Here is a 27,346-nt window from a genome sequence, read left to right as displayed (position 1 = left end):
CTAGCTCATTATGATAGCTGTCGTGGTTGCTAGCTTGTTATGTTTGCATGGTTGGTTGGTTTTCACTTGGTGGCTGTAGAGTTGCAATCTCAGTGGTTTTCAGATTTTGTGTCTGCAATTTACTCCTGGTTAGGTATGAGCTTAAAAGAGACCTTGTCAGCTTTTGCACTTTTTAATGAAATATATCTGATTACTTAGGTTTTGCTAGTGCTGTTATCCTTCTGAACCTCTCTTCCAAATCAAAAATATCTTGTTAACACAATAATATTTTATACTCTGGGTTTTGAATAGCTTAGACGGACAGTGACAGATATGCTGTAGCTGGTATGCGCTCCACTCTGTGCCACTGAGGTTTATAGCAGACATTATTTTGGAAGGCGTTAGTCAGCCCTCTGTTAACTGCTGTTACTCTATTGTTAGAGATGAGCTGACACATTCACATTAAAGACAGACAGACAGGCACACGGACATGTCTTATTATCACTGTCTCTCCTCTCATGGACTCTGACGTGATAAACTCTTAAGCCAAAGTCAAATTAGGAGGACAGAGGAGTAAACCAGTTGAAGTTTAATTGCTACACAATAAATGTTAAAGCTGAGTCACATAAGAGGTTAGAAGCATTATGTCCAAGAGACGGGCAGAGAAACTTCACTTTTAGCTCTTTTTAATAGGGGATGAGCTCTTGTTTTGCTAACTGTGCCAAAAAGAAACTCATCATTTGTGAATATTTTGTCATAAAATTCATGATTTAGGCCTGAAATCATAGGTAGGATTGTCAGGAGATGCACTCAAAAGGTGGCTAAAGTGCTTTATTTAAATCATTTTTACAATGATGCTATTCCTCCTTGTTTTTGTCTGAAGATGTTGCTTTCCTTCCCTCTGAGTTTGACTTCTGCTCTAATGGGAAAGGGGAAGAGGCTCTGAGGAATTTAGGACAGATAAGAGTCATCACACATCCATTTGTCAGTCTTATCTTCCCCATACGTCAGCATGCAACAGTTGGTTGGTTACCATATGCAGTAATATCCTGTTTTTCTTCAGAGTGCTGAATGGAAGTTTTAAAAGTAGTCATTGAGGCTGTTCAGAATGTAATGCTTAACTCTGGTTTGGTGTAGTTCTTCTTCACTATCTAACTGTCTAAATCTTTTGGAGACAGTGGCTACTAATTTCCATATTATACCTACTGATCTGAATGGTTAAGCATGTTTCAGGAACTGGAATCCTGAAGTGTATCCATGATAGAATTAAGTGTATGCATTCATTTGGGTCACTTTATGTAAAACAGCCAAAGTTCTGGATGCAAAAATCCTAAAACACAGTATGATATGATGTTCTCTTTGCATTGATCATGGTCTTCAGTTCTCCTCTCAGATTTTCAGAGGGATTCAAGTCAGGGATTTGTGCTGGGCAGTCAGTAAAGTTCACTTTCATCTTCTGGGGTTAGTTCTTCATCAGGAGCCACGTATGTTTTGGGTTGTCATTTTGCTGGAAGACAAAGTGATGACCCAGACCCTGCTGACTGCTTGAGGTTTTCTTTCAAAATTTCACATGTCCTTCTTTCTTCATGATTCGTCCCACCTTCACAGAATTCCCAGTTCCCATTACTCCCACTGCTGTCTTTCACTGTGGGGACGGTGTTCTTTGGGTTGTACGCCTCTCTCTTCTCTCTCCAAACATAAGCAAAGTCTCCTTGGCGAAAGGACATGCTTTCAGTATTTGCTTAATCTTTCTCCAGGTTCTCCTTAGCATACTTCAGTCTGGCTTGAAGGTGTCCCTTCTGCAGAAGGGGAGTTTTTCTTAGTCCATTCCTGTGCAGGGCTCTAGTGATTGTCTTGTATGAGATTACAGTTCCCATCATGGCTAAGTCCTTCACTCGTGTCTTGGCAGTTGTTTTAGGTTCTTTAGACATCTCTCACTAGTTTTCTTTCCAGAGTCTTTGAAATCTTTCTCTTCCTACCTCTGCAAGGCTTGTTCTGTTCTGTGTGGTTCTCTTTAAATTTTTTGGTAATATTTCTCACTCCAGTGGTTGACACTTGGAAACACTGTGATAACTTTGTACATCCTCCTGCTTTGTGAGCATCAATAATTCTTTTTCTCAAGACTAAACTGACTTCTTTTGTTATTGCCATGATTCTTTCTCAGTGACAACTCAAACCCTTTCTAGAGTTTTTATACTGTGTATAAACTGGTAGATAACCCTCAGCTTTCACTTAATTTTCCAAGCTTTGAGCATTAAAAATATAAAGTGCATCATTGCGCAACTGTGGTTTGTGCTATAGCTCAGCAAAAATGTCAGCTCTAACGGGGACTAATAATTTTGACCTGGGTAGTTTTTGTTAAATAATTTTGTTTACTTGTGGGAAGTAGAATAATGTAATAATTCAAAATCATTTGGATCAAATTACCAGTACTTGGGTAATACTTGGTAAAGAATTACATTTTCATAGGGTGCTAATAATTTCACCCTCATCCTGTAAAACCATTCTATTTATAAGCTGTTCATATCTTTGTTTATTTTATATTTCTTATCTATTATTCTCTATGATGCAGGTTTTCATTGCTTTAAAGGTGTGTTCCATACACTTTGCTGTAACTGAAACCTGAATGATCAAAGTCCCTTCTAAGTACACAATAAGAGTGACATCTAGTGGACATTTGTGGCTACTGCTCCTTGATGAACACAAAATCTGCTTGACGGCTTTTGTTTTAACAGACTTTATAAACCTCTTGTTTAATGTTATCAATTTGTATTAGAAAATAATGAGTAATAAAGTTCCTATTTTTGAATAATAGGAGCTGACAAACTCATTAGTAACTCGTTCTGAAATAGTGTAAATTGTGTTGATCTCATTGCCATAGATGTCTGAGCTGTTTATATATGAAGTTTTAGATACGCTTACAGGATTGCTTGATTCTGACACAAAATGCCCAATCTGGTTGTCTGATAAATAATGATTCTTAAAGGCATTATGGTAATTGTAGTTTTTTATAACAGTAATAATTGAATTTTAGGGATTATTTTTGTCTCTGTAACTTGTCTTGGGTTATTTCCAAATTAAGATTATTTGATACATTCTTAAAATTGTTTTGCATGTTTGCAGGGTTTGAGGATCGTCTTTAATGACGCTTCACGCCTGGTGTTTCGGATGAGTGGGAGTGGCGGAGGGATGGGAGCCATCATCCGCATTTATGCCGAAAGCTTCGAGAGAGACCCGGAGAGGCACAACAGAGAGACACAGGTACAGAGGGACTGTCCTGATGCGTCTGCAAAATATCATTGCTTTGTGTGCATGAATTTTTGAGAGAACTAGAGCAACAGTGGATCTACTTGTTTGTTTGTGAGCGCGTACTGCATGCCAACTTCTGTCCCCATCTTATCCAAACAGAGTTTACTGACCTGCACTTTTCCACCAGGTTAGTCACAGTAAAACACATACAATAAAAATGTATTGACTCATATCAGGCAGGAGCGGAAATAATATTTTATATGATGGTACAATTCTGTCTTAAAATTTTAAATATATCATTCTTAGAAATATATGGATTCTTTAAAGTATACATAATAGCACATAAGATATCTGCATTGCCAAATCTTAAAAATCGTAAAGCATAACTAATAAACAATAGGAAAGGTACTCTAAGCTAGAAAAATGTTAAGTGTTTTTTCTTTTTACATGCAAGCCCTGATGAAGACATCTATGGTCAAAAAATGTTGTCTGTTAAAATCATTAAGTCATTATAATAAGGGTCCTTTCCTTCCTCTGTTTTCATGCTTGGTTTGCTTGTGCAAGAAGCCAGTTTTATGTCTTTAAAAGAGAAGCTGCTTTCTGTCAATGCTTATTCTAAGTTCACCTTCCCAGATGACAATTGAGTCTGAGCGTGATTTTGGTTTGGGTTTTGTGCAAAATCAAATAACAAGGTCAAAATACACTGTTTGACAATCATAAGACAGGTAGTTATGCTGTAATAGAAATGCCATATCGTGACCATGTAATGAAGGCGTGTAATTATAGTGTACTTTAACCATTCCTATGGGTTGTAAAGCTGCACTCATGATGGTCAGACAGCCTAGTCAACTGAAGGTTTAGACCTGCAAACCAGGCAGCTTCTTCAGACAAATAAGAAAAACACATCTATGTTTTAGTTTTTTCTTTACCATAACACTGCTGTAACCACCAAATGAGTACTGCTACTAATGTAACACATTATTTCTCACAAATAAATAATTTGAACCATTAAATATGATGTTTAGACACTTAGATGTTCAGCATACATTCTGTATGTAGATCTAAAAATAAATCTAAAACATTTTTAAGACCATTGTTATTTTCATATAAAACATTTTGCTTCAGTAGTGACAAATTTGGAAGACAAAAACTGTGAAAATACAAAGCAGACTTTAAGTGGAAAAATGTTGAAAAATGTACCTTGAAGGTTAGCTGTATGTAGGCATACAATTTAGGGGTAAAAATACTTTTTTCTTTCAGGAAATTTCTTACTCTGTTTTTGCACCAGTTCGGTAGTATTGCTCATATTGTCTTTGTTGCGTTATACGACAAAATAGACCCTTGTCTTCATATGAGGTCATCATCTTTTTTGAAAACTACTAGTTGTTGAGGTTCAATATTTAGTTATACTTATCCAGTCCTACTAATCCCTAATAAGTCTCAGATATCAAAATGCATGAGGAATGAAAACTCACTTCAAATGCTTCGTGACACACCATCAGTGCTTGACCAGATTTTTTGTTGGTCAGCATTTCCTCAGAGATATTTTCAACACCACCATCTTCATGTCACTTGCATTTCTTAGTGATTAAGTATGAAGAACTGGTTGACAGACTTGTCTCATACCTGTTAAATGTTTTTTACTCAGTTTTTATCTGGCTGTAGTTAGAGTTATCTGCACACAGTACCTTGAATGGCTCAATCATTTGATTATGGATGTAAATTATCAAGTATGGTTATAAGGCTGATAGAGATACTTAAAAACAGATGTCACCTTGAAGAAATGTTTGAATATGAATCAAGAGCCCAGTTCACAGTGCCATATTAGGCCATGATATTTATGCCTTGTGACTTTTGCTTTCACTGTGAGCATTGCAGAGGCATAATGGGGAGAAGAAGTGATCTTCTGTGCCATCTTCACAGGTAACAGAGGCAAAAACAGGGGCATAAAACCATGCTGTCATGGTATCACTATGATTGTCTTTAAATGGCAGAGCTTCATTATGGTGCTGTTGTGGAAATGCATTATGAAAACACTGAACTCATGCATGAAATAGAGAATTCTGCTAGGTTAAAAACTAATCAAAAATCAAATTATGCTGACTTCTGGAAAAGAAACACCAAAAAGATACAAAAGGCAGTGCACAAATACACTTAGAAACAGAGATTAAAAATATAAATATACACATTGAAAGGGAAGAGAGACATCCATATGCACTAAGTACTCTCTCTGCATAGCTATAACTTCTTCTAAACTACTTGGAAAATCTTAGAGGTAATTAAATAAATTATAATCATTAGAGATTGTTGTGATACCATTTTCCCTTTGATCCGTCCCATGTTTCTTCACATCAGCACTTGTTGCATTAGTCCTGCGTAAAATCTCATTAATTGCGTGATGTATTCCCTTCTGCAGGTGGTGCTGGGTCCTCTCATCGCCATCGCCCTGAAGATTTCCAACATCCACGAGAGGACAGGACGCCGCGGCCCCAATGTCATCACATGAGCAGCTGCAACAAACTCACATGCGAGCACACAAAAACGCACGACTTCTACCTGCTCACACTGAGAAAAAAAAAAAAAAACACACCTTCAAATACTTTCTCCTCCACCTATTTGCCATTTTTAAACCCTGATTCTGTAGCTTTATTCTCATTCTTACATTCATCCTGATGACTGAACAGACGGTGCTTACTGCTGGAGTTTATGCGATGCACTTTGCTAAAATTTGTTTAATGACCACTATCACTGAAAACTTTGGTGTCCAAAGCAGGGGAGCTGTTTAATTGTTACCATGAATAAAGAATAAAGCAAATATGTAAACAGCAAGCACATGAAAATGCAGACTAAGTGTTTATGTTTGTGACTAAGAGAGCCTGTAAGTTTTTATTATAATGCTTTAACATTTATATCTCATATTATTGTTTTTTAAGCCTTTTCATTTACTGTTGTCCAAGTGTAAAATAAAACAGGCTTTGCATCACAACTAATTAGTCGATTTTTGATATAAAATTATTGTCCATGCATTTCTGTGTAAGAAAATTGCATTACGTATGTTTACTAATTGAGGATAGAGCACTTAAAATGCACAAAAACAAATGGTCAAATGATGAGGTTAAAGAAATATATAACTTTTGTAGCTTTTTGCCTATCTAACCTTTTCTTATTTGCTAACATAGGCCTTTAAATATGAATTTACTTCTTTTTTAACTCCAAATAAACTTTATTTGTGCGTAGTTCTTGCCTTTTTAATTGACTCAGACAGATCTAATGGTTACACATAAAACTACATCAGTGTGGATTGTTTTGCCCGGAGGCATTTTTTAAAATTTAATTAAACAATTTCTTAGAATACACAGTACCCCGTTGCACAGATACTACATATCATGAGGTGATTAAACATCCTCGAGGTTGAAGGAGGGCTTTGTTTTCTGATCACAGCACCTGCGTGTGAAATGTGTTGAAGCTGTCGTGTTGAGATAAGACAGAAGACGGTTGATCTTTATACGACCTGAATGAGACACCCAGAGCAGGAACTCATAAACGCGCTGATTGCCGTCATTATGAGTTGAGGATATGCCAGTGGATATCCGTACGGATGTGTTCACTCTGTCAGCCAGACATTACCTGTCAGCTATTACAGCTTATTGCCCCATCCTACCGTTTTATAATGTCAGGGCTTGTTTCTGGGTTTGGACCAGGATCAATCACCTTTGAGTTAGTTGATCAGAAGCTGGTTGTTGTTGACAAGGTGTTCATGTGTCACAGACAGTTGTCTAATAGAGGCATGATTAGATGAAGAAATTCTGATTCAAGGTACCTGGTAATTAAAACAGAGCCAAGAACCATTTTTTAATTATTACAGGCATGAGCAGGGCCACCCATAAGGAGGGAATAAAGGAGAGAGTTGCATGGGGCCTAGCCAAAAAGGAGACCCGTGGAGGTTCAGGAAAATCACCGTCCATTGTAAGGTTAATCTGTGAAAATCAGATTTTATATTTAACTTGAATGATAATCACATATATCAAAGCAACAATATATTTTATTTATTCATTAATACTGTAGTACAATTTAGCATTTTTGAAATGTAAACCTACTTTCTTAAACAGAATAACAGTTTTATTAGTAATGTTTACAGAGTGGATGGGCACACTGATCTAAATCATTTGGAAAGTACTTCATAGCTAGGCCATGATGTAACCTGACACGCCTGATGGATTTGTTTCACACATCCATCTGAAAATCCTCTCATACACAGCATTTGGGAAAGGGCAGGGGCTGTGAAAAAACTCAGAGGGTGATTGGATGAACGTTTCATATTTCACATCTTTATAGACCAATCAGAGCAACAAAACAAGTGACTTAGCCGCTACCGAGAAGTAAATCCATAGAGAACTGCATAACGGGAACCATGGCGACTGTAGACATGTCAGTACACGACTTTTGTTGTTTTTGAAAAGAAAACAACTCACTGCTGTTTTTGTTCTTTAAATGAAGAAATGTCATCAAGTTCTGATAAAACTGGCGCTCTAGCAGCATCCACGCTAATGTCTTCCGCCATATCTGCACCGGCTTCTTGTTGCTGCTTGCTTACGTCACGACTCCACCGCGCCCGAAAGCACTGCCCCAAGGTCCCTGATCGGTCCTATCACTTTCTAACCGGGCCAAAACAGTTCAGATGGGAGATTTGCAAGATGGATTCCATGAGAAACACAGAAATGCACATCATTGCAAGATTAGCCATGATGTGCACAACTGGCAAAACTGGCAGAAATACGTGGTGAAAGAGTGGCAAAATGGTCTAAAATGGCAAAAATTGGCTGAAGGTGGCAAAAAATGTCTAAGTGGCAAAAATGGGCAATAAAAATTAGGAATAGCACTTAAGAAGTAGCAAAAATGGTTTGCAGATTCAGAATTGGCAGATAGAAGTGGTGAAAAGGGGTTAAAAAGATGCAAAATTTGGTTTCAAGTGGCAAAAGTGTCAAAAAAAGGGATAAGCAGCAAATATGGGTCAAGAAAGTAAAAAATGGGTGCTAAAACAAGTGAAAAGCTGTTAAAAAGTGGCAAAAATGGTTTAAAGTTGCAAAAACATTGGCTAAAAGGGGCAAAAATGGATGGTAAATATGTTGAAAGCAGTTAAAATGGGGCAAAAAGTGGCAAACATTGGAAGCTGATGTGAAAAAGTCTAAATGTGGCAAACATGGGTTTAATGTGGAAACAAATATGGCAAAATGGGTGGTAACAGTGACAAAAAGGGGTTAAAAGGTGGTATGAATAAATAATTAGAACATCAGAACTCATTTATAGCTTGACACACTTTACAGTGAATTTATTTTATTGTTAGCCAGGACGCTAGCATCTACGCTACTGTTCCAACACACATGCATTGATACTATCAATAAATCACAGCTGGGGAGGGCCCATTCACTGGGATTTTCAGGGGCCCAGCCAATCCACCCATGGCTAAGTCCCGCCCTCAAACGCGATGAGCCAATCACAGTGCGTATACCACTCCAATACACTCGGACATCAGCTGCCTGGACATCCATTGAAATGAATGGGAGAAAGTCAGTTTTCGTCCAGTTTTATGAGTTTTTTTTGAGATTTTAAGTTTAAAAATGGTCAAACGGTGTACATGGGGTACGTGCGACTCCAACACAAGGTATCCTGAGAGTCTGGGTGACGGAGTGTATTTTTTACCCTTTCCTAAGCCACATCTAAACCGAGAAAAGTGTCTTCTTTGGATATAAGTGTTGCAGTAGACAACTCAACATGGATAAAATTAACATCTGTTCTAAGGTAAGCCAACATCGTATTTGAGGCAACATATTGTGACTTTGCTGGAAGGAAATATAAAGTTTTTTTAAACATCTCTAACTTTAGCTAAAATTAGCCTAACGTTAGCTCCTAGCTGTGTTGTTCGTTGTGTCACGTTGTTTGTTGGGAGTTCATTGGCATTTTTTTGTTCTAGTTTTTGTACTTTGGTGATCGTGCATCATTGTTAGCTGTTGTCCAAAGGTCTCTAGTTAAACTAACGTTAACTTCCGGAGCTTAGCTTCATGAACTTATCTGTAAAAGCCGAAATAACAAAGGTTGGCAGACTTTATGCTGAATGATTCAGTGTAAATACTGTAGCACCAAACTACCGGAGAGACACTCTTGGTAGAGATGGTAAAAAGGTAGTTATATTTTTTATCACATTATGAGCCAAAAACCTTAACTTCAGTGGCACTTTGATGCTGATCCTCTATCTTGTGGTCTGAGATTGTGATGGCAACCAGATGTGGTTTATCACGTTTGCGCTGGGACCTGTAAATTTTGGCTTTTAACTTTTTATCAACCTTCTCGACAATAAAATGATTAATATATCCCTCCAGTGCATAGTTTAGACCCTTTTGGTGACCTCTAGATGATGACAGAGAAGAGCCCATAATCCGTTAAAAAAAACACTTTCAGGACACGGCATGGTGACACATACATTCAGGTAGGGTTGGAATAAAAGTGTTTTCCCGCTAAATAATTATCATCCAGTGAAAAAATCCATCAGTGACAGACTGACCATAATTTGAACCAGAATTTGGGCAAATGACAGATGGACCACCCAACTGTGGACCATTTGGGCCGCTGTGTATGTGTGTATAAACTGATATATTGAGTTCAGGAAATATTTACCTGCATGTTTTCTTAAAAGTCCAACATGTAGATGTTCCTATTTGATGCCTAGTAGACTAATTCCAGTATTTCAGTATTAGCAAACATTATCAACATATATTTTTGATATAGTCATTTAAAATGTATGGCTTTTCATTATGTCTTGTCTGATATGGAGCTCCTTAGTGCTAATTTATTTAGAAGTGTTTTTCTTTAGTATATTGATGAGTTTTAACCACAAATTGATCACAAGCAACTACAGCAGGAAACAAAAAAGTTCCATAATTTTATTTGACAACACAAATCACCCCGAAACAGGTGCAAAGCATCACTCTCTGCAGTGCAAATATTCTTGTAAACAAGCAGCATGTGTTAATTTCAGTAGTGCAGTTAATCGGGTTAAAGTGCAGTGAAAGTAAGCCCCGTGTGTCTACTCAGACACTGAACTCGACTGACACTCTTCTCAAACCATCAAGCAGCTTTAACCCTGCTTGTGAAAACATGAGAAAATAATTCGTGCTACATTTACTTCAGCCTTCAACTTTTGAAGGACCTCTGTGCAGAAACAGGTCTGGTCACATGTAGGCAGCACAGACTCTGTAGTTCATGGTTTGGTAGAAGAGGAGTCCATCCATCTATAGAGGTACAGTTTCACCTATATTTGAGCCCTTCAAACAGAAAGTCCAAAAGAAGTCTCTATTCCTTCATTTCCCTTCAGTCAGTTTGGGAAAAAGGTCCAGCGGAGGCCTCCATTTACTCCTCCTGTGCCTGCTGGGCCTTCTCCACCTGACTGTACCGAGGGGGGCGCTCCCAGCTCCACCTGCAGTCTGGAGCCTCCGAGCTGTCTGCGCTGTACAGGGGAGGAGCAAGGATCAACACATCCACCCCGTCAACATCCACCACAATGTCAGAGGGATTATCATTCGCCTGGCTGTACTGAGACTCTTCATAGGATGGAGGGAAGGATCTTGGCCTGCTGAAGAAAAAACACAATAGATTTGATACTTTAGCTTCACTAGCTATCTAACAATTTATGGAAGAACTTCAGGCTATTTTCACACGCTTTTATTGGTCGTATATTAAAGTTTCATTATTGAAACAAACATTAGATAAAATCACTGATGAATGTGAGAAATTAAACAGTTGATGGGACTAATTTCTCACTCATATGGACACTCAAAGGATATAGTTGAATCTGCTAAATGTTTGTTTGTTTCCCTGATCTGTGACTGCAATTTTACCCTGTGCCTATGAATAGTTTGTGACTGAATACACAGTATCAAATTTCAAAATGAGTAATAATTGCTTAGATAAAATTAGGAAACTGCATCTTAGAAACTCACGGAGACCCATCTTTTAATGATGAAATTATTGTTACAATAATTAAATTACCACAAACCCTGTTAAAGAACAATTAAGCTCTTTAAACAGATTACTTTATACTGTCTTATGTGCTGACTTTTTACATTTCTATCAAAACAAAAAACACATTTTTTTCCCTGCAGTGTACAGGAAAGCAGGAAATGTGTTTGTATCATTTGGATGTTTCCCCTATTTTTTCAACACTTATTCAGAGAAGTATCTTCATTGTTGCCATGAGTGTATTCTAGTTTCTTCTGGTTATGTGCTTTTGGGGGAATTCATCAGGAGGTTGCTACATCTTACCTGTCTGTAAAACTAACGGCTATTTGAATTCAATAATTCCCTCTGCAGTCAGATTACTAAACGCTCCTTGGGTTTCATGTTTTATATCTGTACGGCCTTTTATCTATTTACCGTCATAGATCCTTTTTATCCTTTTTAGTAGACTAATTACTGATATTTTTAAGTCTATCTAGTAATTCAATAAGCCTAATTTGTACCAGAATTTGTTCTTAGGTCTTGCGTTATATTTTAGCTTACACATACTGTTGTTGTCTCTGTCATTGTGATTTATCTTTTTTGTTTTTTTTTATATCCCCTTGAGGGATTAACAAGGATGTTTGAATTGATAGAACTGATACGACTTAACTTAATAAAAATGATGGAAATTCTTGTGTTGCCAGTTCTAGTTTTAGATCAATCCCTAAACATTAAACAATACGATTTTCTTCTTTAAAATTAATTTTCCTCTGTGCTTTTATAAATCCGTTTTATGATATAAATCAGTAGCATTTTTTTTTCTGTTTTGTTTTTTAAACTTGATTTACGCTTTATTCTTATGTCAGATATGTAACATTCTTGTTCTCCTACTCCTGTATTGGCATCCAAAAAGCAAGTTAATTGAGAAAAATTACAAATTAATTAAAAAAACAATAATAATAGTAATGGAATAAAAGAAGTAAGAGAATAAGAATTACCAAAGCTAAGTTAAGGATAACTAAAGTCATATTATTAATGCAAAGGTGTATTAAAAGAACAAAATAACCAGGTGTGTCTCACACATTAACTCTTCATGTAAATATGTCAACGTAATTGCAGAACTACATTAAACCATCACATGCACATATTGATATAAACTGTATATTTTCCTGATTTCCTGATATTTGCAGTCACAGGTGGTTGTACCTTTCTATGGTGTAGATCTGAATGTGCTCTTCTCCTCCTCTCCTGTACATCTTGCTCTTCATGCTGTGGCAGACGGTCCAGAAGACCCCGACCAGGACAGCCAGAAACCCGAGCGCCATCAGGATGTAAGCAGGGATCAGCCTCCAGAGGCTCCTGCTCTCTGCCTGCATGGACACCAGGTACGCTCCCAAACAAGTCAGTGCAAACCCAACAACAGGCAGGAACATACGGGCAATAGACCACAGGTGCTTTCTCACAGGCATGGTCACTTTTTCAGGTGTTTTTTTCCTGATGAAAATAAGTCTTTAATAATTCCTGATGGCACTGACACCATGCAGGAAGTATTTAAGGAATCCTCAGTTAAAGCTAGGACAATTTTAGACTAGCAAGAGGAAGAAAAATAACATTGACAAAGTTACAAAACAAACATAGCTGCGGAGGAAGGTGTTTGTGGAAGTTCGTGGAAACATCTGCAGACATAGGGGGAGGTGGCCGGGACGTCCCGGCCTTCTCGGTTGTATATTAACACAGATTGAATCTGGGGTCAAGAGGATGGGAGAGATAGAGCTCACAAAAACAAAAATACTGCTTTAGACAGCTGATCATGAACACCCCAGACCTTGATCATTTTAACAGGAACAAAAGCAAAACTTTCACAGATTCATAGTGTGGCCTTTGTTCTGGAGAGGTACCGGTAATCCATTTTTATTTTCATGAATGCTACCAGACATCACTCCCAGGTTTAAAACAGGCAGTGAATCCTCCGTATGGGGCAGTTTGTGCTGACAGTATGTTACAGAATTGTGCAATATTTGTCTTTGACTCTGCAAACTCTGCACATATCTGGTCATTTTTCCATAAACCTGAAAGTTGTTTCACATGAGCACATCCTGACAGTGCACAGACAAGCAAAACAAAAACAGATGGACAGACTTTATCAATTTAATCATATCAGCCATTTAACATTTTAAAGATGAGTTTCCAAACAGCTGGATTTGTTTACAGCAGAGAGGAGAAATTTTCCCTCTATGCCAATGCTAATAAAATTACATTTTTGTGTTGTTAGCCTTTTCTTCCCCCTCCTTCTTCTCCAATTTGTTGTTTTCATCATGTCTGTCCACTGAGTAACATCCTTAAACACTTGGCTTGTACTTTGGCCCTCAAGCAACCAGCTGCAATGTTCCAACTTCTTTTACAGTGAAAATATGACTTCCTTGTTACATAGAGCTGAACAATAAAGTTTGGAGTAAGCAGGTCACACATAGGACAAGATCAGGGGCTCAAAACACTTATCTATTCTTCACATCGGAGATTGTGGCAGTTTTTAAGTTTCATTTCGCATGCACTGATTTTTATCTTGAAATACACAGGATGATTCATAACTTTTGTGTAGCTTCTGGAGCATGTAAACTCCTTACTAAATGTATGGTGCAAAGATGCAAACTGAATCTTGCATTAACAAGAAAAAGGTCATGCAGATGTGAATCTTAAGAAAAAAACACAGTTTTGTATCTAATTTCTGTGCGCTTTACACCCACAGCCTTTAATATCCACGTGGCACTCTGTTAATTAGTTATCATCATCCTGAGTCAGTTGTTATGAATGGTGCTGTAGCTATTCACTGGTAATGTTATGAATGAAATTCTCCACCCTCCTGAACTCTTGTCTGAGCACAGCCCAGTCATCAGAGGTCTTATTGGCACACAGAGAGCGATTCTTTTATGAGCTCTTATCAGCACAAAGTTAATCCCCTGAGCTCAGCCTGATTACTATCTACATATTACAACACAGGTATGACTCTTCTGACAGGTTAACACTCCTAGTGTGTCTGATTCTCATGTTAGATTGTATATCAGCTGGATTTACTGATCTTTGTCTGTGAATAATCTGCTTTCTTAGTGCATTAGCTCATTTTTAACAGGTCTAAGACATTTTTGCATCCAGTTACATTTCCATAAGATCAATCATTTGTTCTCTGGTTTGACTTTATTTTTGTTCCAATGCAGTGTATGTAAATTTCACAGCCAGGAGGCTCGACGTAAAAATAAAAACAAGAGATGATGCAAAGAGATGCACTGCTTACCTCTGACCACCTCTGCTGCTTACTTCTTGTTTTGAACTAATGACTGTCAGGTCCTTTTAAGGGCCTTATTTAATAAAAACCTATGATATGTAATCACAACACAGTAAACCACTGTTTGTGTTCATGAAGGTCAGGTCAGGTCAGGTATGGGAGTACATGCCGTTTCAGCAGTTCACCACGTCAACCTTAGTCCTGTACTGTTCTGGCCTCCTTATGGCCATCCTCCATGCCTGTGCCGGACCCGTGCCCCATCTCTCCAGGTATCCTCCTAGCTGCTCCATGGTGCACCTGGTCACCCCTTGGCATCTGGTCCAGCCCACCAGGTCTTGGGCACCCAGTATGTGTTGAGACAGATCAGGCCCAGGAAGGCGCACCAGCTGCCTGCAGAAGCTCAGCTACTGCTCCCGTGTCAAGCAGCTGACCCTTCCAATCCCCACTCTCCTGAGCATGTCAGCATTAGACACATGATCTTACCAACGATACCCAAAGATGAGCCAAATAGAAGTTGTCACAAAGGAGTCCAGCTGGCGCCTTGGGCCATCAGCCAGCATCAAGGCCTCACAAAAGTATAGTAAGCCCGGAAGGACTGAGGACCAAAAGACTCTGACTTTCATCTGCATGCTCAGGTACTGTGTGAGTTAATCTAATACTGCTTTTCATGTGCGAGTCTAAGTCTGTGGTTGACCGCAGCCTCACCGTCAGTGGATCAATGGGTTACGCTGCAAGGGTAGATGAACTTGTCTACAACTTTCACCATTCACAGATACAGATTCAATGGCTGCATCCAAAGCATCCACAAATGCCTGGATCTTTGTTTTGGCCCAGGAGACGTGCATTCCCAATGTTTCAGCCTCCTCTCTCAGAAAGTTAAGAGCCACCACAAGGGCATCTACAATCTCAGCAAGGATCACAGCATCATCAGCAAAGCCCTGATCAGTGATCTGGACATCATCACATGACACTCCACAGCTTGCTGCCCCTCTAACCCGCCCTATTATCCAGTCCATACAAGTACTGAAGAGCATAGGAGCCCCCCCTGCCTCACCCTAGAATCAACTGGGAAAAAGTTAAAGGTGGACCCAACCCCACTTCACAGAACTTTCTGTACCAGAATATAGGGCAGATATCAGCTGGTTGAGCACGTGGGTTTTAAGGATGAATATGACAAAATGAGAGTGAAAAGCTGTTAAAAAATGCTTTCCCAGTTATTGTGTGAAATTCATCCATTAAACAAAAGTATCAGTTAACTGTTTAGTAAATACAAGGTATAGGTGCAGTTTTTTTAATGAATGAATTTGAATAAATTTGACTTTCAATGTATTTTCTTTCCCTGTTTGTTCTACATTCCCAGTGAAGCCTGTAGAACTGCTCTACATGAATGATGCTTTAAGAATAAACTTGCCTTGCCTCATGATGGCACTTATTATTTAAAGGCATGTTGTAAATCTGTAGATCTTCACATTCAGCAGTCTGATTAGATATTTATTGCCCTTTGAGATGCCAAATTGGTGTACCTCCAACATTACAGCTGCATTCCTGAGTTTAGTTTAGGAGATGATAGTGATACTGCGAACATGATCCTAGAGATAGTACATGTGCGACATCACTGTCCCCCTCACTGTTATCTCATCTTGTCTGGGCTGACGGCACGTATAAGCTGACCTGTGAGAGAAACTAAACTGTTGAAAAACAGCAGAATGACTCTGCAGAGCGCTGCATGTTTAGTCAGCAGGTAATCACAGACCAGCGTTCACCTTTACTGTGCTATAATTTCCACCTGGGATTGCGTTATTGCTCGAGGGAGTTTTACTGTTTGTGTTGTTAAGACAGTAAGAAATACTGTTTCTCTGTGCTTCCCTCTAGAGTCTTCTCTTATTTGTGTAAAATTGCTGTATGTGGGTGTTTGTTTGAGGCCTGTTGTGGCCACAATGAGAAAGCTGCGGTTGGTCTGATATCTACCTGTTTGGCTCTCTGCTGAAGTGTAGAGGGAAAATATGAAACCAGACTCATAATGAGAGTCTTTATCATTAACTGATTGGTTGACATTATCTCTCTCTTATAATTACTCTAACAGCTGCTCTGCACAGTAGCTGAAAGATAACAGTCAGGACATTTACATGCAGTAAGAAAAAGTTGAACATGTTAATCCAGGTGAAGTCAGACCAATTTCTTTAAGTCTGGCTAACAAACCTAGATAATGCAGATGGAGACCGATTTACTGTTGCATGTACAGTATACACTTTAACCAGACCAGACTGGATTAGGTGGTCTGCATGTGTTCCACAGTCTCTATGCTGGGTTTTGATCCTGAGGTCAATGAGCATAAGTGCATAGCACAGCAGAAGTCATGTTGTTGTCTGCCTTTGGATATCACTGTAAGCTAGTTGGATAATATGCACTGCATTTGTGCCAAAAGTAGACATAGAGGTGTAGGAAATGTACGAAGCTGTAGAATTTTCCACATTTTCATTGTATAACACCCAACCAGATTACTGCTTGCATTTGATTAAAGAGAAAGGATCACTTTATTATCTCTGGGGGGCAATTTGCTTCACAAACCATGACGCAAAAGATTTAAGAAACCATAAAAATAAATGGAAAAAAAGGAGTATTTCAGTCTGTTCCCCCTGCATATCGAAAGGACTGCAGCCTGACTGGAGCAGCAAGAACTCTTTTTAAAGTAAACTGTTTTGTTCATTCAGGATTGACTAGGCCTTTTTTAATTTGAACAAATTAGTCAAGTCATTCAGAGTAGTGACTTTGCAAACCTCATCTGGGAAATTCATTTTGCAGTCCTCTAATTTAAAACGTTCCTGACCTATCATTTGAGTAGAACAAGGTAGAACTACAGCTGGGGTTAAGTTGTAGAAGCCGATAGCAACGGCTGCCACTGGTTTGGGAATTAGCTTAAATGTAGCTAGTGGTGGTTTTATCAGAGCTGGACCACATTTCCTTATGAAATAAAGAGCAAAGAACAGCACTGTAAGCTCATCATGACAGAAAAAGGTGTTTTGGCTCTTCTGCCAACCTGTTTTTGTCAATATATACAGTTGCTGCTAGTGGAGCGATTAGCTCTCATGTAGCCACAGCAGCAGTCTCATCAGAGCTCGACCACATTTCTTTATTAAAACAAGGGCAAAGAGCCACACTGAAAGCCTCTTGGCAGAGAAGGTGTTTTTGCAGTCCTCTCAATAGGCTAGCATGAATTTTAGCCACTGACAAGCTCTGCCATTCATAAACTACAGCAGTGCTGGCCTGTGTAGTTCAGGTTAGTACTGGAGCTGCGCATGTCTGCGACCTCATTTTGCCTCATTGGTCTGATTGGCCCATAATGAATGTGACTGGCAGAATGTTTGTCCAATCTTCTTCAAGATTTTTTTGAAAAAGTCCTGCCCTTCCCAAACACTTTGTATACACTGGAGGTTTCTCAGATAAATGTGAAATATAACCATGCGATGAAAAAATGAAACAGTTTATCTTGTGTGTCAGGTTAAGACTTTGCAGCACATTTTGACTAAGCCCAGTAACCTGTATCTGTCAGCTAGGTCAACAGGAAGAAGGTTGATAGTAACTAACTGAAATCTGTGTATGTTTACAAGTGTATCAGTCCAGTGAAATTGTTGAACTACGCTATAATCATAGCTAGGCTTTAGCATGCATGTTAAAATACTGAGAGAGGTGATTCACCTGATTCAGCACACTTCAAGCTTTGCCAGATTAATGTTTATCTCTTTTTATTCATATGAAGTTTAATAATTTTTCAGCTAAAAATTCAAGTGACTTCTCATGCACTACATGCAAGACTCACTGCACTCATTCATTCAGGTTCCTGTCTTTATCACCAGTTTGTTGAATTATTTACCAGAAACTATGAACCAGGTTAATAATTTGTGCAGATTTTGGAAGACACTGTTGGCTAAGAAAAGATGCCAACTATGAACCACAAGTTGCTTCCTGGTATTAAAAATGCTTCATCTGCAAGTCAGAAAATTCCATGTAGTTTTTGTTGGTGAGCCTGAAAGCACTGAAACATCACTGAAGGGATAAGGAACAGGTTGTAACTTCTAATTATTTGCTAAAATATTAAACCCTGAATGAATAAAGACACTTTATCAAGCAAAGTGTGATGTCATGGTAGTAGGCAAACTCCCATGCACACCTACGGTCAATGTAAAGTCTGAAGTCAGCCCGGCAACCACGTCTGCGGGAGGAAGTCAGAGTACCTGGAGAGAACATGCAAACTCCACATTGAAAAGCCTTGTCCAACAGATTCAAACAAGGACCCTCTTTGGTGTGTGGCAGAAGCACCAAAATTGAACCACAATTCGGCCCATAAAGAACAGAACCTGAACATTTTTTATTGATGCATTAAAATGTATTTAAACACTGCAGGAGTTTTTGCTGATGTCAACAACAAATGCATTCACTGTGCCGTCTGTAAACCCACAAATTAAGCTCTCTTTCTCTCTCACACACACACATACACCGGGACACACTTTCCTTCTTTTAGACCTCATTATTGAGTGATAATTATAGACAGAGAGCCATTAGCTATGAGGGACGGAGTGAAGGGTCGGTTATTAATCAGCTGGACTCTGATGAGGAGCTGCCAGCCTCTCTGTCATTAATACACATCAGGGTCAGACTGCACACTCAGCACCACACAAGTCCACTCATTATATGGCCGCTAAATTTATACTCACATACACACACAGTGTTCAGAAATAAATTATCAGATTATTTAGAAGGCTGTGTTTTATTTATGTTTATGCATGCACAGCAGTTATTTGCAGCGGTAGTACCATTAGAGGTCCAGTGGGGGCAGTGTTGCATTATTTTATTGTACTATAATGCCGGTGGCAACAGTGAGTAAGAGCCCTGCAGCACTGTGTGGTAAAAGAAAAAAAACAACAAAAGATTGAAGATGTGAACATTTTGAAAAGTTTTTCCACCACTGAAGAGTAAAAACATCTCTCTCTATAATAGGATCCATTTGGAGACCTGGTTTCCATAACCATGATGATCTATTTCACAGAAGTGGTGGTTGAAAATTTGCCCTTTCTTGTCAGGGATTATAAATCTCTGTTTCAAGTGTTTGATAACATTTTTTGCTGTGAAACTTTTCACTTATGCATAAGATATGGTATAGTTTTATCACTTTTTGAGCTGCTATTGAAGATAAAAGAGATTAAATTAATTCTGATCAAATTTGAGACATGCATATTGACAGAAAATGTGAACTGCATATTGACAGAAAATGTGAACTTAGTGTGATCTTAATGCAAGGGACATGGGCTGAAAAAAATGCAAAATTAAATTTCTGCTTTGCAGTGGACACAAACCAGGGCTCACATGGAAGTTTCCTCTGCTCTTATGGAAAGTATTACATGTGCTTTCAAAACTCTATGACAAAGATTCACCTCACAGAGATGGTGAAATGCCACCAGAGCCTATCATGTGCATGCAATATCCCAGCACCCTAACTTTTTTGTGCATGTGGAATATTTGCAAGATTATTTCTGGTGTGCATGAGAGTTTTCTGTGGTGGCTGAGAAGGGCAAATGCTTGGCAGCAGCTCAAAAAACAAACATAAAGGCAAACATGATGCATTTTTGCAAATTCAAGAGTACATGCAAGCTTCCCAAACAGACGCAGCAATTATAAGGTGCTGTGAATTGGACAAATGTAATGCAAAAAGCCAGAGAAGACTACATTAACATCAAACGGGCTGCAAACACAGACATAATACAAAGTCAAAAAACATGCAAATTCAGAAGAAAGTGCACAAGAGAAATGATGACAATCCAGAAGTATTCCACATCTGAAGAGGTGCTGTGAGTAAGAATTTACTATTAATGGAGAAAAAGAAGGAGAGAGCAGGCAGTGATGTATTGCTTTAGAGCTCCCTGGAGCTGATTTAAACATACCTCTGTCATCAAATTATGAAACTTCCCCATCTAAACAAAACATCATTACCCGCTCTCCCTTTCCTAGTAATAGTAAATCATTCCTGTTGCAGCACAAATAGACAAACTTTTCTCACAACTTTCCCACAACTTTTTCCAACAAGTGTCTGAATCTGAGTTTCCGTTATCCGGCATTTGCCGGTCATTGGCTGGTTAAAAGGGTGGAAGTCCGGCAGATAAAAATATAATCGGTCAAAATGTCCGGCAGAAAACATGCAAATGACCAGATAAGTAAATACTGAATACTTGCATATTATATTTTGTGTAACGTAGAAGATATGTTCTGAGAATGCGTTAATATAAACTAAAAGTTGCCTAATCTTACCACATCTACTGTCCTGCGGTGCTGGGGTTGTTTATCTCCTCAGATGGCAAGCACATGGCTAATTATATATGCACAATGACGGCAAAGCAAATCTATCTCTCTGCACAAGCTCAGTTCTGCTGGGGACTACGCAGGGAAAGTGGAAAGTTTGACCAGAGCTTTCTCATAAAGCAGAATTTTAATCTAAGAGAGGTTTCCTGGTTAACCAAAGGCTTAATATCATCAGTGGTATGGAGGGATTTTATGTCATCGCTGCGAGTAATGAAGAGGCTGAAACAAAGGGAATTGTACAGCTGAGCCTCATAAACACCGATGCAGCAGCAGAGAGAGAGAGAGACCTACGCCGAGCAGAATAGTGGATTTCTATAAACTACCTAGGACCAATCCTCAGATAAATTTGGATTGTAGTCAACACAGAATCACATCGTGCAGAACGGCATGGACCGCTTGGGGCTGATAACGAAGGCTTTGTCTCTCTTCAGAGAAGTTAGTTATATCATCATGAGGACTGATATTAGCAACTGACAGTAAGACTCATTTTTCATTTGAAATGTAGACTGCTAACACAGTGTCCAGTTAAGAGAGCACTTTTTGATGTGTTTGGATGCTTCGTTGTTGTCGGTGGAGGATGGTATTTGGCTGTTGTAAGCTGCAAAGTTATGATAGTGGCCAATGTGCTAACAGGCTAATGGTGCTGATGTGAAGCTAACTTGTTGTGGATGAGTTTAACGTGGGCGTATATTGTGTAACTGACTGCGTGTGTAAAGAAAAGCGCGCAGCTTTCATTTTGATACTTTAAACCACTTACACAAAAAAAAAAAGAAGAAGAGAGAGATTTATGTGTTTTGCTGCTGTTAATGCAGCAAAACAGATCTCGGATGCCCCGTGAATGGTAGCATCCATTGTTTCCAAAGCAACATAACGAAGACAATCAACAAAAATATAAATGACAAAATATTGAATAATCATGATATATCTTAACATTTATATTTAATTTGATCCATATAAATATGTAGATACTGGCTTAAATTAATTAACTGGTTTAATTCAATATAAATCCATCAGAAGTTTTCAGGAGTGCATAAATACAACAATAATAAAGAAAAGAGAGAAAGTTCAAAAGTGATGGAACTATGAAGGCAGGAAAAGGGAGTAAACTTTTCCAACTTTCTCTTGGATTTTCTGGTCTCCTAAGTGGCTCTCTTATCGCTCTTTCCATGTCTGTCCTCTGGTCCACCATGCTCTCCTCCCTGTAGTGTTCCCCAGCTCCTCCCTGCTGTATAAACCCCTCGCAGTTGTCTGGACTTGCTGAGGCAGGAGGGGATCAATGAGGAGATCGATAGGGTCCCTGGGAGTCCTAATAGCCCTGTTACTGCTCCCTGACTCCCCGCCTTGCTGCCTGATATAGCTGCACACTTGGGGGGAGCAGTGTGTGTCTGTACGTGCGTGTGTCATCCAAATCCAGTCTACAACCCCCTGCTGAGTCTGTACTTACACTTCTGTCATAATACAGCACAACAACTTCTGTAATTGTGGCCATTGATGGGGCTGATGGCTGCGGATGTTTTCCTCTGTGTTTTCTCTTAGAGTCCATGTCAATTTTCCTGGATGTAAGAGGAAGGTACTGCAAAACGAAACAATGCTTTAACAAATAAATGAAAACGACAAGGGATTTAATCCTGAGCAAACCAGCTGATGGCCTATTTAAAGGTGTAAAGGTGACATTAGTGAACCCGTAGCTCCACCTGGTGTACATTTGCTACTACAGAGGTTTGAGAGGCATAAAATAGATTGGATTTTGTTTCTGACATTACAAGAAGAAACTTTGAAAGTCAAAAACTTTCACAAACTCCCTGTAAAGTTTCTGATTCATCTCCTGATGTAGCTGAGATGATGAAGTCGACCGCTCTGTGTGTGTCATCCCGGCCTCGTCTGCTCCCCCCCTCTGTGCCTGCATTGATATTTACACCACGATACAGCACAGGTTCTCTCGGTGTGCCCACTCGAAAATGAGTTGTGAGAAAGTACAATATATCTAGACTGCCAAAGCTTGCTGCTATCTGAACACCCTGCTGATTTCCCAGATTATCAGGCTTCACGCTCGCACCTCAGTTTTGGTAATGAACATGTGTAATGGAGCTGTGTTTGTGAGAAAAGGAGCAACAACTCAGTGAGGCCAACTACAGTGATTTTTGTCTGGATTTCAAGACTAAGTTTTACCTATCTGATGAAAAAACAGCAGCAGAGAGGGTGAAAACTCACTTTTGCAACCAGATGTGTTTGCAGCTGGGTCATTGCTGGGTTTCCCTCAAATAAAAACAGATGGGAAGAAAAAGACTCCAAACAGACATGCCACTAATGCTGAGGGCCAGTAGGAAAGTATTTAATAAAATGTGGATTTTACTTTCAAATTCTTTTATCAAACTGGAGTTTCTGGTTAAGATGTGGTGGACTGGGGAGTGTCCAGAGGGGGGGCATCCTCATGAATTCTAAAAGGCTCCACCACAAAATATTCAGCCTTTTACATAATGCCAGTTCAACCCGGAATATGTAACTAGGCCCCAAATATGACTCATCAACAAAATGTACCAACAGGCTGTATAAGACATGAACGTAGGATCACTGAAGTCACCCACTGGTTTCTGAAGGGGCATTTTAAAGCCAAACAATGGTGATAATGCTATTGGAAATGCTTATAAAGTTTACAACCCCACTTCCAAAAACATTGAGGCGCTATGTGAAACGTAAATAACAGATGGCAATGATTTTCAAGTTCAATAAACGTATATTTTATTTACAACAGAACATAAACAACATATCAGATGTTGAAAACAAGACATTGTACCTCACTTTGAATTTGATATTAGCAAAACATGTTTAACAGTAAGGACTGGACAACAAAAGTCAGTGGTACTTATGAGAAACAGCTGGAGGAGCATTTTTGCAAGTTAAACGGCAACAACTCAGTGGCCTGACTGGGTATAAAAGATGCTTTTTAGAGAGGAAGAGTCTTTCAGAAGTAAAGATGGGCAGAGGTTTGCCAGTCTGTGTCAAAGAATTGTGGGACAGTTTCAGAAAAATGTTGCTCAACCCAGAATTGTGAGGACTTTGAATATCCCACTAATATCTTCAAAAGATTAATAAAGCCAGTTGTATCATTTTTGATATGCAATTTTTTGACACCTCTATCTAATCAAAATGATTAACTCTTTCCTAAAAAAAAGTTTTGTATACAATCATATAGCCTAAATGATAAAAATGCCCTCCAGTGGATTAACAGTTTCAAACAATTCCTAATGTATCAAATGTAGTACAAAAATGTATATGTGAAATTGTATGGCCTTATTTCTTTTTCTGGATTTCAATTAAATAAACATCTTATTTCCACATTTCCAAAAAAAATAGAAATTTCTGGCTATTATTTGAGGTATCAGGCTTTAAAGGGTTAAGAGAATCTGGAGAAATCTCTGTAAACAAGGGACGAGGCCCAAGGTCAGTAATGGAAGCTTGTGATCTCTAGGCCCTCAGGCGGCACTTCAATCAAAACAGGCATGAATCTGTACTGGAGATCACTGTGTGGGTTTAGAAACACTTCTTGAAATCATTTTCTGTCAAAACAGTTCATTGTACCATCCACATATTCAAGTTAAAGTTGTATCATGCAAAGAAGAAGCCATATGTGAACGTGACCCAGAATCGCTGCTGTCCTCTCTGGGCCAAAGCTCTTTTAAAAATGGACAACGGCAAAATGGACAACTGTTCTGTGGTCAGATGAATCAAAATGTGAAATTCTCTTGAAAACCATGACCTGCAGACTAAAGAGGAGAAGGACCATCCAGCTTGTTATCAATGCCCAGTTGAAAAGCCCGCATTTCTGATTGCATGGGGTTGCATTAGTGCCTATGGTGCAGGCAGCTTAGACCTCTGGAAAGGCACTATCAATGCTGAAAAAAGTATTGAAGAGTCCAGAGCTGGCCTTCCTGCTGTTTAAACCTTTCACCGATAGGAAACAAAAATCTGGCAAAGACCCAGGACTGTTAAGCAGCTAGGATCCTACATCTGACAAGAATGGGACAACATTCCTCTCCTAAAACTCCAGCAACTGGCCTCCTCACTTTCCAGGCATTTACTGACTGCTGTTGAAAGAACAGGGATACTAAACATGGCCCTGTCCCTACTTTTTTTTAGATGTGCTGCTGCCATCAAATTCATGGTGAGCTAATATTTTCCATGAAATGGTCAAATGTCTCAGTATTAGTTTATAAATTCAGTATTTATTTACATTTTATGTAAAAAGTCACCAAATTTAGAAAAGTCCTCCTTTTTTCCTCTTGCATCATCTAAGGTACTGCTCCATCTCAAAAAGAGAACTACAGATGTGACAGCATTTGAAGGCAACTGACCCTTTGTCAGGTCCCTCCTCCTCTGCCAATGTTACAATGTTAGATATCCTGCACTTTGACCAAAGCCTGCTTTGGACTGGGTGTGCCTTGGCAGGGTCATATCCTGATTTTCAGTTTGGCATGCATTTTCACAAGTCAGGGCTTCCAGGCTTCCTGCATGAGTGCCGCATCTCACAAGTCCATATGGAACAGAAGTCTTGTTTTTCTGCAACTGCGTGCATCTTGACAACTCTAAACGGAAAAATCAGAAGTAGAGAGACATATTTAAATTGTTTTACCAGGTATGTATGGTCTTGTCAGTAGAATATGTTTACAGCGTGTTTTTTAATGACCTTCATGAGGGCCACAGGCTAATTAAGTTGTTGTCTAAACTTTAGCTGTTGGTGAAGCTTTCTGTTTCCACATCAGTAGAATAGGTCATGGGTAAGAATAACACAGTACTGGTACATTTCTGGTTTGTGCTTTTTAAAGTAAAGGCCAGCCTACCATTCCTGTGGAGGAACTCACTTCGTTTGTACAGAATGCTTTTATTCTGAAGTTTTTCCATCTCAGTTAGGCTATACAACGAATCAAGCCACCTGTTGGGAGATTAATTGAGCCAAAACTTCTGAGGAAAGACAGGGCTGTAACAGGAGGGAGACGCTTGAAACATGTAGCACACACATGCCTGGTATGAAAGCCATGACAGTATGAGCTGATTTGATTTGAATTTCCTATAATCTTTGCCTCAATGAAAGAATAAAGACAAAGGTACAGCAGGGTTTATGAGGATAACTTGAAATCCCTAAAATCCTTGTTTACAATAGGCATTTATACTGATGTCTGATGCTAGTGGTGTTAGTGTTCCTCCTGCAGCACATCAGAAAAAGTCTTGTTCTGTAAAAATACATAAGATGTATTCTATATTTCAATCTGCCTAACAAGACCAAAATTCACCTAAGTTGTAAATTGATGTTAATGCTAGTTAGCAAATGTGATGAGAGGGGTCTGGCTGCAGACCACAGATTTAAGATGACCTCCCTTGCAGACCACAACTGTGAGACGCTGCCTCTGTAATAATGGCGGAAGACATTAGCATGGATGCTGCTAAAGCTCCGGTTTTATCAGAACTTGACAACATTTCTTCGGTAAAAGAAGAACAAAGAACAGCAGTGAGCTGTTTTCTTTTCAAAAACAACAAAAGTCATGTATTGACATGTTGACAGTCGCCATGGTTCGCGATACGCAGTTCTATATGGAGTTTACTCCTTCGGTAGGGGCCCAGCTCAGTAGTGGCTATGTCACATGATTTGTTGCTCTGACTGGCTTGTAAAGATGTGACAGACAGTACGTTCATCCAGTCACCCTCCAAGTTTTTTTCAAAGGCTCTGCCCTTTCCCAAACGCTGTGTATGAGTGGTTTCCCAGATGGATGTGTGAAACAAAAGTCCAAACATAACAGACAGCCACATTTCATGCAACTCAAATAAAAGTAAAGTTCAGAGGTCTAATCCAGCATTAAATGATGTAATTTGAGAAATAGTTATGCAAACAGTGGCTTGCTTAAAATTAGTAAGCTTTAGCTAAAGCTAACATAGCTATGCTAGATACATAGCTAAAATTTCTAAGACAGTATAGCTATGTTAGCTTTAAATATAGAAATGTGAGCATAAAGAAAAGGTAGCTAAGTTAAAGTAACTAAGTAGTTTATAAAGCTACATAGCTAAGCTAGTTAAAGCTAAGGCAAACATTGCATAAGCTGACGTAGGTTTGTTAATGTAGGATTTAGCTACATTAGCTTTGTTAACAATGCAGCCTATGTAGGTATGTAGATAAATCTACATAGGGTATGTTTTCTACTTAGCTATCTTATCTATGTAGCTACGTAAGCTACGTAGATAATGTAGCTACATAGATGATGTAATCTATGTAGCTATGTTATTTATGTAAACTACATAGCTACGTTATCTATCATAGGCATCATAATGTAGCTATGTAGTCTACAGAAGTAACAGCCAGATATCGTAGACATCTAGATTTCCCATATGTAGCTACGTTATCTACAAAGCTACATAGGCTACATGGATAGCATAGCTACGTAGTCTACATAGATAACATCTATATTGCTACTTTGATATCGTAGATATCTAGATATCCCATACGTA

The 27,346-nt window shown here is 38.9% G+C and overlaps 2 protein-coding genes across 2 annotated transcripts in view; one reads left to right on the top strand and one right to left on the bottom strand.

Moving 5' to 3' along the window:
- The window catches only part of pgm5 (phosphoglucomutase 5), a 42,539-nt gene extending 36,325 nt beyond the window's left edge, over window positions 1-6,214 (top strand). The window contains exons 11-12 of the mRNA XM_041787980.1: window positions 3,103-3,240; window positions 5,645-6,214. Of these exons, the coding sequence (XP_041643914.1) occupies window positions 3,103-3,240; window positions 5,645-5,734 (228 nt within the window). The 3' untranslated portion in view covers window positions 5,735-6,214. The remainder of the gene's footprint in view (window positions 1-3,102; window positions 3,241-5,644) is intronic.
- A 3,964-nt stretch (window positions 6,215-10,178) lies between these two features.
- LOC121510454 (transmembrane protein 252-like) lies at window positions 10,179-12,790 on the bottom strand. The gene is made up of 2 exons (XM_041788499.1): window positions 12,427-12,790; window positions 10,179-10,855 (listed from the first exon to the last, which is right to left on the bottom strand). The coding sequence occupies exons 1-2, from the start codon at window positions 12,687-12,689 to the stop codon at window positions 10,633-10,635; spliced, it is 486 nt and encodes a 161-aa protein (XP_041644433.1). The 5' UTR covers window positions 12,690-12,790; the 3' UTR covers window positions 10,179-10,632.
- Between the last annotated feature and the right edge of the window lie 14,556 nt (window positions 12,791-27,346).

Source organism: Cheilinus undulatus, linkage group 5 (assembly GCF_018320785.1).
Source record: "Cheilinus undulatus linkage group 5, ASM1832078v1, whole genome shotgun sequence".
Classification (NCBI taxonomy): Eukaryota; Metazoa; Chordata; class Actinopteri; order Labriformes; family Labridae; genus Cheilinus; species Cheilinus undulatus.
Note: the sequence above shows the minus strand (reverse complement) of the source record. Positions and strands in the feature narration are given on the sequence as shown.